At 42.4% G+C, this 12,556-nt stretch overlaps 1 protein-coding gene across 1 annotated transcript in view; it reads right to left on the bottom strand.

The window, feature by feature from the left end:
* Positions 1–1,702: 1,702 nt before the first annotated feature.
* The window catches only part of Itpr2 (inositol 1,4,5-trisphosphate receptor type 2), a 387,210-nt gene continuing 376,356 nt past the window's right edge, over positions 1,703–12,556 (bottom strand). Inside the window, exons 56-57 of the mRNA XM_036181996.1 lie at positions 5,540–5,701; positions 1,703–5,027 (exon numbers count right to left, since the gene is read on the bottom strand). Coding sequence (XP_036037889.1) covers positions 4,941–5,027; positions 5,540–5,701 — 249 coding nt within the window. The 3' untranslated portion in view covers positions 1,703–4,940. The remainder of the gene's footprint in view (positions 5,028–5,539; positions 5,702–12,556) is intronic.

The following is a 12,556-nucleotide window of genomic DNA, read 5'->3' on the forward strand; positions in this document are numbered from 1 at the left end:
TAAACTCTAGTTTGCCTTCCTGATCTGCAGCTCGTCCTGAATCTCCTCTGCTCTAAACCCAGGCTTTCTGGCCATCTGCCAGCCTCACTGACTGACAATAGCTTCAGACCTCCTGTCAGGGCCAGATGCATCAGCCTGCCCTAAAGTTTATCACCCTCCTCATACTACCTATGACATCTAACCCCACAATAAATCTCTCAGGCCATGTTACCCATAGTTATTTTGGTTCTCTGCAAGACAGTAATTAGTATTCATATGTTATATAACCAGACCTTATTTTACAGTATGACAAAGAATTTTATCTCATATACTGTAGAGAGGACAAGATGTAAAACATTTGAGTCATGTTGAAAGAAGTTAGGAAAAAGGTGTTGATGTACAAAAAGGAATCTATGGTTGCCCAAAATGAAGATTTTTAACAACACAAAGCCAAAGGCAGGGGTTAGAGCAGAGAGTAGCTTCAGTAGCTTGCCTCTGTTACAAACAAGTTCAATGATCCAGCCCTGAAGAAGGCGCTGGACCAGGGAAATGCTTAATTTTGAGGCTTTTAAGTAAGATTTGCCTGAAGCACCAGTGAAACAGAACATGCTAGATGCAGTGAGGCACCCCTTTAATCCCAGCGCTAGGGAGGCAGAAGCTGCTGGATCTGAGTCTGAAGCTGCTTGGTCTACACTGAGAGGTTCAGGCCAGCTAGGGCTACAAAGTGACCCCCCCTTGTCACAGACCCCCCCCCCCAAAAAAAAATACCAGAGGATTTCAGTGAGACCTACTCCTGTCTGTGTGCCACAAGACTCTTAAAATGCTGTGGCCTCTCCAGTGGTCAGGGAGGCCCAGGAGACACTGTTGCCTAGCTTCTAGCCTGGGGTTATTTTCTGAACACAAGTCCTCCTGAGACTTCCTCAAAACAGCAGTCAACCAGACAAAGGCTGTGGCCTGAGACTTGGCCACGCCTCCCTCTGCTTGCACAGTCCTCGATCACTGATCACTCTCACTGGAAGAGGAACTCACTTCCCACCCTCCCCCAGCCACCTTTCCTCTGACTGGAGAAAATCGAAGCAGTCTTGCCACACTGCTTCCAAGAACTGGAAAACACCCACAGCAAAGAAATCTATTCATAGATTGCATGTGATTCACACCACCTGGGTGGACTTCAGCTGGCAGTGGCTGAGTTTTGTCCTGGGGCAGTGGTTCTTAACCTTCCTAAGGCAGCGGCCCTTTAGTACAGTTTTTCATGTTGTGGTGACCCCCAACCAAAAACTTATTTTGTTACTACTTCACAACATCATTTTGCTACTGTTATGCATTGTAAAAATCTGATACACAGGATGGTCTTAGGAGACCCCTGTGAAAAGGTCAATGGACTCCCAGGGGGTCACAATCCACAGGTTGAGAACCATGGATATGAGGAGACCTATCCTTGGGGACAGCAGATATTAAGAATGAGAGATCCCAAGACGGCCAAAGGATCTGACTCCACAGAGCGCTTCTGGGAATCTAAAGTGTAGATACACTAGAACCTGTGAGAAAACTGAAGATTTGGCCAGTTCCCAATAAGCCCTGGGCTCATTGGGTCACCTGGGTCCATACACTCTCAATCATACTTCTTTTTGTCTCTTGCTATGTAAAATAGCAATAATGATGATGCCTTTCCACACCAGTAGCTATTTTTCAGAAACACGGCAAGAAATGAATAAGGCACACATAAGATGCAAATTCTTTTTATTAATATTAACTAATAAGTTATGCAGCCTTGACAGAATGTTCACTTCACCTTTTTAAAAGACAATATAGACATTCTCTCTTGCCAGAGGAAGGAGAATCCGCTTGGCGGCCTCATGAACTATTCAAGTCCGTGAGATCAGTGCAGCGGAGGTGGACGTAGAGCTGCGTGCACAGTTCTCAGTGTCCACGTGCACTTAGCTCGGCTTGAATTTAGTACTGTGCTGTCTCCTGCGGGGGTTATCAATCCTATGCCAAAGGCAGCAGCAGATGAGTGAGTAGAGGGCCTAAAGCAGCCTCCGGTATTTTCTAAAATCTGGAATTGACTATCAAATTTTGAAAATAGCTTAGCAAGGCTTACACCACCTCTCCACCCCTGCTCAGGGCAGGAGCCTCAGAGATGCACACAGCTTAGCTAGCTAGCTCTTCACCTGGCTCCTGCAGCCATCTGTGTCTGGGTTTAAGAGGCCTGATCCCTCAATGGCTAACTGTACTGCATCTCACACTAGTTTGGAAGGGGTCTCCAGGCCAGAACATGGCAATAAAGCTTTGAAACGGCTGTCAGGAGTAAGCATCTTCTGGTTACTCTTCCACACAGTGTGGCTAGCTGCATGTTTATGGTTGTGAGTTGTGAAGTCATCTCTTGTAAGCATTGTTTACCTATTCAGTCTACTCGGTCCTGAAGCTGAGCTCTGCCTGCTCCTTTCCAGTTAGATGGCATCTTGGGAAGTAAAGTCTTCATCACCAACTCCCAGACCTCCTTACTCACACTCAGTCCCAGGGATGGAGTCATACCACATTACAGTTTGTAATTAAATGACAGCCAAAAGCCTGAGCTGTGAGCTGTAAATACAGGGATCAACACAGTATCAGCTCTGATGTGAATGAATTGGCTTCCTGAAATTATCAACAGCCTACCAAATAGTGTGATCTTTATCCACAGGGAAAAGAAAAAGATTTAGGAAAATAAGCCCTTTTGTAACTTAACTTTCTAAAGAGTAGAAAATATCATCTTTGCCTGCAGACAACTGGTCAATATTATCTCTCTGGACAGTTGGATCTCTGCTCTCAAAGAATGGTTTTAATTAGAAGATATCCTTCATTAAACGCGAACCTTAGAATGGAGCCCACAGGGGAGCAAACCCTCTGTAAATTAAAAATACTTTTCAGTGGGAACTGTGACTTTTAACCAATATGGATTTTAATAACCTAAATATTAAAAAACCTCCCTAGCATAGAAGTCAGAGGTGATTGTGTTTTTAATATTGCTATATACATATGAGAATACCAAGTACACTCAACTTCAAACAATCCAGTTGTGTTAACAAACACATACAACAAATGTAAACTCTTACCAGACATCAAATTTCCTGTTTTAATCTCTTTATGAATTCAATGTCCTAGAAAGTGCCTTTTGTTCCATTTGCTTTTTTTAAATTTTGTTTTCTAATCCTTAATCTTGCAGAGAGGAAAGAAAGAAAAATACAGCTGAAAAAAATAATCGACATAGAGTCTTATTAGGTGAAATCTCTTCTGAATATTTCCCACCAGAGAAAATACAGTGAGCTGCTGGAAAGGCTTGGACACCCCACACTGCATACTGTACTTTTATCAAAGACTGTCACAGCATTGATGGCATTAGGTTTTAAAAAGGGCTGCCTTAGTCTAATTTTGGTGACACCACTAGAAAAAAGTTTGTGATAATAGTTTAAAGTTTTAGCAAACAATTAAGGGTAACTGCAGCAGATCTCTGACAAGGGTCAAAACACCTGAGGTCATGGTGTTAGCATCTTCCAACTTCAGGCTGTCCTGTGCAAGAGCACTCCTTCATTAGGGCGGTTTTAGTGTGTGGATTGAATGCCAGTAAATTCAGTGCACTGCACTGGGTCCCAGCTACCCTGTGAAGTAGAAGGCAGGCCCACTTGGGATTCTCACCTGCATAGTGAGTCTATATAGGCCCAGGATTTGATTTTTTTTTTAGGAACCAACAGCTCAAATTGTCTTGAAACACTAAAACTTTAAAAGTTGTAACAAACACGTGGCCCTTGGTGGCTGAGAGTTTAAGGATCTGGAGGCCTGAGGGTCCATCTGAAAAGCCTGGCTCTGAGCGTAGTGTCATGGCTGGTAGCCCTTACCACAAAGCCGTTTGCATCTCCAGTTGACTCTACTGCCTAAAATAGTCTCCGCAAATAATCTATCCATCTAGGTTACTTTCTCCCTTGATAAATTCTAGTTGCAAGACAACATTAAAACAGTTTAGGGGAAGGAATTACGATCTGCCTCCATTTTGAAAAGCTGTTACTGTAACCATCTTAAATAGGCCCTTGAAATTCTGCACATCCTTCTATATTCAGTGTCTTTCTCAGATTTCCCTCTCGTAGCTGCAGGGATAGCAAACACGCAGGTCCTCAAGCACCACAAATACAAATCCATACTTCTAAAAGTCAAAACCACCATAGTAAGGCTCCATGTTCACTGTCACCATGAGTGTTTCCTTAATTAACACCTGTGTATTGTAATAGCATCTGCACTCAACACTATTCCCCACTCAAGCAGCTCTTGCATGATCACGTGACTTTAAGCATGTTCTTAGCCATGTTCTATGAACTTCCTCTGTGCAGTCCAGTACAGAGTCCTGGAAAAAGCGACTCTGCTCCAGTTATCTTTTCAGTGTGTGAGGTGTGAACTCCAAAGCACAAAGTGTGCAGAGCTCTGGGCCCCTCATGTTTCATGTCATGAAGAAACTGTCTGATAACCCGTAAGATTTGGAAGCTTAATGAGATTTTTTTTCAACTCCTGTTTTGTTTTTAATCTTTAAATTTTTTTCTTAGACTCAGCCATCAAAGTGTGGCTTCCTGTCTCTGACCTGTGTTCTGCAATTCAAAGCAATAAATTCCAACCAGCCATGACAGAGGCTGCAATCAGCATGTGAGACAAGTCCAAGGCCTATAGATTGAGGGAGATCTGCTGCTCCCCCCGCAGCCTGGTTGCTTCCAGCGGCCTGTAGAGTCTGTGCCCTGCGTTGTATTTTAGCTTGAGTCTTCTCAAGCGTGAAAACACAGTTACAGATTGTTCTGGGAGCTAAATGGCTCAGCATCTTGGCACTTGGCTGTTTTTAGCTTTTCAACAATAGCCACTGTTTGCTCTCTCCATCTCCATCCTTCCTTCAGTGATGAGGCAGGCATCTGATGAAAGGCTGGTCACGGCGTGCCCCCATGGTGTCAGTGTGGTGGCATGTGATGGTTCACATGGGGTGTGTTTGACCCGAGGAAGCCCAGCCTCTGCTTGTTCTTCCTTTGTTCTGTCATCTGGGGAGAGAGAGCGCCTTCAGCTGCTTTTCTGAATTCTTCCCCCAAGAACCCACTGCCTGGTTCCACACAGAATATATTCACCACAAAAGCATTTATTTTAAAAGGTAAATTAAAAGAAAAAGAAGTGAGAAGAAAGAGCAACTCCTCTCTCCATGGTTAGGAAATGGGATGTTTGAAACACATCTGTTGCATTCTTATCATCATTGCTGAAATTATATAATAGCTACCAAGGGGTCTGGTGATATTATGTTTTATGAGTATCAAGGATATCATATGATGAAAGGGTTGATCAGGACCTTAGCTATTAGTGAATACTACGTTCGCAATGAGCTTGGAAAGCCAAAGCCAGTAGAAAATAGGATCAATCACCAAGAGCAAAGGGGTCCATCTGTCTTTCCGCAGAGGGGTGGGAGAGTCCCTGCATGCTGAGCTGTCATTGCATGGCACAGGTTAGGAGTTCTCTGGGTTCCCTGCTCACAGCGGCAGAGCTCCAGCCCCAGCTTACTGACCTGCTCCTTCAGCTCTGCCAGCTGCCCAGATAGCTGCTTCACCAGACTCATGGTAGACTCCAGCTTCTCCTGCAGGTTCCGGATCTCATTTTGCTCACTGTCACCTTCATTGCTGACAAGTGACATGGCGCGCATCCGAGGAAACCAGTCCAAATTCTTCTCCTAAAAGAAAATAAATGCAGAACCAGACAGTGAGTGTGCTGGGAGCCAGGGGCACTACAAAGAGTGTTTCTGGCTATTGAAATTTAAATCAGTGTCTCACTTGGGCATGGTGGTGAACATCTGTAATCCTAACCTCTGGGAGCTGAGGCAGGAGCTGGCCTTGGAGTTCTATATAGTGGATTTCAGGCCAGCCTGGGCTACAAAGCAGGACTGTCTCAAATAAAACCCAAAACTCAGTGTCTCAGGATATACACCAAGCGATCCTTCTCTGGCCCGGGACAGGAAGAGGCAGGGTTGGCCCTGTGGACTGGGAAAACCTCAACAATGACTTTCTCCAGGCTCCCAGGTGGTCCTGAATGAAATAGCCTGTGGGCATCCAGTGACTGATGGAGGGTGGGTCTGAGGGCAGCAAGAACTGATCCAAGTGTGTGGGGTGTAGGCGAAGAGTAACTGCTCCTGAATTGGAGGTTGGTAGAAGAAAGGTTTCCACTCCAGCCACCCATGCTGGGTTCCCGCCCACGTCCTCTGCTGAGGTTCTTTACCAGTTCTGTGGCTTCCAGCTCCATGTGGGGAGGAGGAGGGGTAGAAGGGCACAGCCTGGGGTTATGCTGTCTGTCCCCTTTGGAAGCACTGTATTACAGTGGGGGAACTTCCCCAGATGGCAATAGCTGGTGCCACTTCTGCTATTTTCTGGGCAGCCTGGATGTGTTCCATGTGTTCCCTGCATTGTGGTAGACACCCATAAGTCTCAAAAACTTGCCGAAGTGGTGAATACCATAGGGTCGGTGTGCATAACTGAGCATATAGTTTTCAATCTTCATCCACGCTGTAAATTGTAAGGTGTCCCCCATCTCCAGCAGGTTAATTCCCCATGTTCCCAGCTATGTCAATGTATGACATTTCAGGAAAATGGTGGCACCGAGACTATTGAGAGAAATAATCCAGATTATTTAGATGTATTTAGGGTATTTTCTATCATAGGAGAAATCTAGTTAAATTTAGATCCTCACATATCTATATACACACGTACACATGCATACATAAAAAGTAGTGCAGGGACTACAAGAGGGTGAGACACATGATGGCCGGGTGGGGATAAAAGAGGATAATGGGACACATGTGACTTGGAAGAAAGGGAGTTCCTCCGGGGCAGAAGTGTTGGGGTGTATCAGGTGACACAGGGTCAGATGATACCAGGAGACACAGCAATTAATATCCAGAGTGAGGAAAGGGGAAGATAGCCCTTCTAGGATCAGGCGGACAGAAGACAGGTTTGCAAAACCATCTCCACAGAAAGGCTCTTGCAGGCCCCCGGCTGGAGCTGTCCTGTCCAAGGCTGCCTGCTTTTGAGGAAACAATGGCAGCTCTCTCTCAGCAGATTCTGCTGGAGCTGCCTGGCCCACAGGACTCTCATCCTCCACTGTGTCTGCATTAGTCCCTTTGTTCACTCATCCCTTTCATAATTCCTGGGCCCGTGCTAGGCACTGGGAAACAATGGAAGCCACACCCAGTGGGCCTCGCGATTTTCCAACCCACAGGCGGTGACAGATGACAAAGGCCAGGAGGTGCCAGGGAGGAAAGATGGTCTGTTCCTATCCTCTGAGTTCCAGTCTCTTTTTAGCCCCTTTGGGTATTTCTGGTTACTCTATTTGGCATGTTTCTCCCTGTACCTGTCTATCAATTGACCATAATCTGAAATGAAGATATATAGGTAATTTTCCAATGTTTAAATTTACGAAATGCTGAGATTCCTTGTACCCTAGCCCTAGGCATGGAGTCTAGACTTTCACCTCTAATTCTACCCATCTCTGCTGCACTTGGCCTCTTCTCTAGGTAGGCACTAGATTTATACTGACAACTCTATCCATGATCTTAAGACTTACTCTCTCTAAGGAGGGTCACTATAACCACATCTGCAACTCCTGCAACAGGCATGAGGATGACATCCCCTGTGCCTGCCTCCCTTCACCCCGTTATTCACACAGGGATTCAAAACTAGCATGCCCAACTCCCCTAGTATCTGTAGAAAAGTTCTGACCCTGAAACTTGGCCATTAGAATCCTCTAACTTTACAGAAAGTCTGCTCTGGGCTTAGAAACCTCACGAGCTCAAGTTGTGCCAAATCTATTTGTTTGAACATCAACACTGAATTGCCCAAAGACTGAGCCCTTCACCCCATACAGCTGGCCAATCATCTGACAAAAAAGTGTGACAGGACACAGGACTTCAGCCACCCACTCAACACAGAAGACAAGATGTCCACAACAATCACTACCAATGACCTTACTCTAGATGCCCAGATCCCACCTCACATATGAATAACTAAAAATTAGTACTCCCATTGTAATGTTCCCTGAGAAAGGTGACTTAGATGATACACAGGATAAGGATTCAAATAGAAAACAAATTATCAAAGAATTCAAAGAGGAGATGAATAAATGACAAATTGAAGACTGCAAAAAATATAGTTGGATGAAATAAAAACTCAAGACATGAAAACAAAATTTAGTAAAGAGATACAGTCTCTGAGGAAAAAGCTAAAATGAAATAAAGCTTGAAATGAAAAATTCATGAATTCAAACAAAGTCAGAGGAAAAGTTTCACCAACAGATTGGGTAAGGTGGAAGAGAGTATCAACTCTTGAAGACAAAGAGGAATTGGACCATTCAACTATTGAAAATGTCAAATCCCCTCCAAGCCCCAAGAACAGAACATACAGGATCGCACTCTATAAAAATATCAAATCTAGAGAATGGTAAGTATAGAAGGAAAAGAAAATACACTTAACAAATTTATAGAATAAAAATTCCATAATTTAAGAAAAGAGATGCCTATCAAGGTCCAAGAGAAAAAAAGAACACCAAACAGGACCAGCAAAGAAATTCTCCACATCATATAAGAGTCAAAACACTGAATGTATAAAACAAAGGATACTGGAAGTGAGAAGAAAAATCAAGTCGCATACAAAGGTAGGCCCATTGAATAACAGTAAATTTTCCAATGGAGACTGAAATCCAGAAGGAACTAGGCCTATGTCCTGCAAGCTATGAAAGCCAGTGGATGGCAGTGAGGACTACTGTACCCAGCAAAAGTCTCAGATCATATTTATAACCACTAATCCTGCTCTAGAGAAGATACTGGAACAAACACTCCTGTCTGAAGAAAAGGGTAAACACGTACAGGCAAGCACAAATTCAATTCCAGAACACTGAATCAAAAGAGGACACCCTAAAATCAACAAAATGACAGAAATTAACACAGTATTCAACAATATCTTAATATTAACTGATAATAAAGTTAATTTGGTCTCAATTCCCCAATAAATAGAAACAGACTAACAGACTGGATCAGAAAACAGGATCCATCTTTTTGCTGCCACCAAGAAACATGATTCTGGGTCAGTGACAGACACCACCTCGAGGTAAAGGGTGGGAAAAGGATCCAAGCAAATGGAACCAAGAGTCGAGCGGCACAGGGATTCTAATATGTGACAAAACTAACTAGAAGGGACACACAGGGATACTTTATCCTCACTTAGGAGAAACCCAACAGGACAGTACAATCATATACACATGAACTAAGCGCAAGGCACAACATTTCATGAAAGAAAAACTATTACATTTGAAGCCATAGATGAACCCTGCCACAGTGATGGTGGTGATTTCAATCCCCCACTCTCATGAACAAATAGGTCATTTGGCAAAATAAAACTCAAGTTCAATGACATCATAAATCAATAGACCTAATAGATATCTACAGAACATTCCATCTGAGAATTAAAGAATATATGTTCTTTGTAGCCTATGGGATTTTTTTTATATAACAGACCACATATTAGGATACAATGCAGGTCTCAAATATAGGCAAGCTGAGATCACATTCTGAATTTTATCTAATAACCATGAAATAAAGCTGGATATCAACAATAATAGAAATGACAGGAAGAACACAAAGTTCTAGAAGCTAAACAACACACTTCTGAATCAAAATTGGGTAAAGAAAGAAATTCAGAAGGGAGTTTAAACTGAATAAAAATGAAAACACCACAGCAAAATCTATAGGACACAATGAAAACCACCATATGAAGAAAGTTTACAGTATTATTATATGCTTATGTAAAAACTATTTTGAGAAATCTCAAACTAAAAGATACACCTGAAGGCCCTAGAAAAATAAGAACAAACAAAAGAAATAGACTGGAATAGATATGCAAAATCACAGCTGAAATCAATGGCATAGAATGAAAATAAATACAAAGAGAAACAGTTATTTGAAGAGATTGACAAGATTATAAACCCTTAGTCAAAGAATTAGAGGGGAGCCAAATTAGAGAAGAAAGGGAGGCACAACAACAGACACTGGGGAAATCTAGAGGCTAGTTCAAATATACTTAAAAATCTATATTCTACCAAACTGGGAAATGTAAGAGAAATGGATGAACTTCTAGATCTATATGACCAACTTAAATAAAGAAGGAAATGATTTAAACAGACCCATTTCACCTGTTGAGATAGAAGCAGTAATCAAAAATCTAACTAAAAGCACAGGTTAGATATGGTCATTGTAGAATTCTGCTAGACCTTCAAGGAAGAGCTAACACCAATATTCCTCAAACTGAACTATAAAACTACAAAATAAAGGAGGGATATTTCTGAATTCCTTTCATGAGACCACATTGTCCTGATACCAAAACCAAAGACCCAACAAAATATTAGGACCAGAATCTTTGATGAACACAGACATGAAACAAAGCTAATTCAAGAACACATCAAAAAGACTGTCCACCATGATCAAGTCAGCTGCATCCCAGAGATGCAGGGATGGCTCAATAAACTTAATCCACCACACAAATATAAACTCCATAATCATCTCTCTAGCTATAGAAAAGGCTTTTGACAAAATATAATATCCATTTACAATAAAATCCTAGAAAAGGCCGGGTGGTGGTGGCGCACACCTTTAATCCCAGCACTTGGGAGGCAGAGGCAGGTGGATCTCTGTGAGTTCGAAGCCAGCCTGGTCTACAGAGTGAGATCCAGGAAAGGTGCCAAAACTATACAGAGAAACCCTGTCTCGAAAAAACTAGGTATACAGGGGACAATCTCAGCATAATAAAGGCAATATTCAGGAAGCCCATAGCCAACAGCATCCTAAACAGAAAAAAAAACCCTCAAATATCCACTAAAACCAGGGGCACAATCATAGTCCCTGTGCCTACTCCTGTTAAACATAGTACTTAAAGTCTTAGCTAGAGCAGGAAGATAGAGTGGACACAAGGGATAGATCAAAGAATCTTTATTTGTAGATATGATTCTATCTGTAAAAGATCCAGAAGATTCCTCTGGATGACTCCTCCACCTGATAAATAATTCAGCAAATCAGTAGCTTTCATATATACAAACAACAAACACACTGAAAAAGAAATAAAGGAACAGTACCATCCACAACAGCCTCAAGAAAAGTAAAATATCTTAGAATATGTCTAACCAAAGAAGTGGAAGATCTGTACAACAAAAATATTTAAGAGACTGAAAAAAGAAATTCAACAAGATACCAGGAAGTGGAAAGGTTTCCCATGCTTCTCTGTTGATAGGATTAGTAATGTGAAAATGGCCACCCTACCAAAATCAAGCCACAGGTCTAATGCAATCTCTATAAAACCCCAATGAGGCAGCGTGGCACTGGTACTAAAAGAGACTCATCAATGAATGGGCTAGAAATGAGGACTCATCTATAAACCCATACTCCTACATCCACCCAACAAATATACATTGGAGAGAAGAGTGCATCTTCAACAAATGTTGCTTGTAAAACTGGATGGCTACAGCAGACAAATGAAATTCAACCCATATCTTTCACCCTGTAGAAAACTCTCCTCCAAAGGGATTAAGGACTTCAACACAAGACCAGATATGCTGAACCTGACAGGGGAGCAAGTAGGGAATAGGCTTGAGCTCATTGGCATAAGAAAAGACTTTCTGAATAGCTTCCTGGTAGTAGAAGGCTTTAATACCAATAATGAATGGGACCTCATAAAACTAAAAAGTTTCTGTACAGCAAAGGGTACTCAAATGAAGAGGCAGTCTGAAGATTGGGGAAAAAAATCTTTACCAGATATACATCTGACAGAGTGCTAATATCTAGAATATATAAGTAACTCAAAAATTAAACATTAAGAAAACCTAATTTTTAAAATGGGGGCACAAAACTAAACGTTCAGAAAAAAATACGAACAGCTGAGAAACATTTAAAACTATTCAACATCCATAGCCATGAAGGAAAAGCAAATTAAATCTACTTTGGGAGTTCATTGAAGCCCAGTCAGAATGGCCACAGTAACAACACAGATGACAGACAGTGGCGTGGACATGGGGGTGGGGACACGTGCTCTGTGCTGGATGGAGGACTGCAACCTAGTGCAGCCAATGTGGACGTAAGCACGGGTGCCTCGAAAGAGCTGGGACTAGGCAGCCATAGCATCCTTGTGCAGACATATGAGGGTGGTAGATCTTACTTCAGATCTCCAGGAAACTCTCAGTGAACTAACACACATCTTTAAAAGAAAATTAAATTTAAAAAATAAGTTTTAAAAGTCAATGCAGCTTGTTCTTTTTAAGAAAACGACCTTAAACACAAGTACTGTATATGCTGTTTTGTTTTCTGTTGAAAGCAGTTTGTGACAAAACAGCCAGACATCCCCTTCTCTCTCTCTGCTTTAATTTTTTGCAAGGGAGTTTCCTTTTCTCTCTCAGGGAGGGAGGAGAAAGTGGAGTTGTTACCTGACCCTAAGCCAGAACTGCAGGCCTGCTGCTTCCAGCAGGGTTCACCTGTTGGTAGCCTGTGACTTCCTCATCC

The sequence above is a fragment of the Onychomys torridus genome, chromosome 3 (assembly GCF_903995425.1).
Source record: "Onychomys torridus chromosome 3, mOncTor1.1, whole genome shotgun sequence".
NCBI lineage: Eukaryota > Metazoa > Chordata > Mammalia > Rodentia > Cricetidae > Onychomys > Onychomys torridus.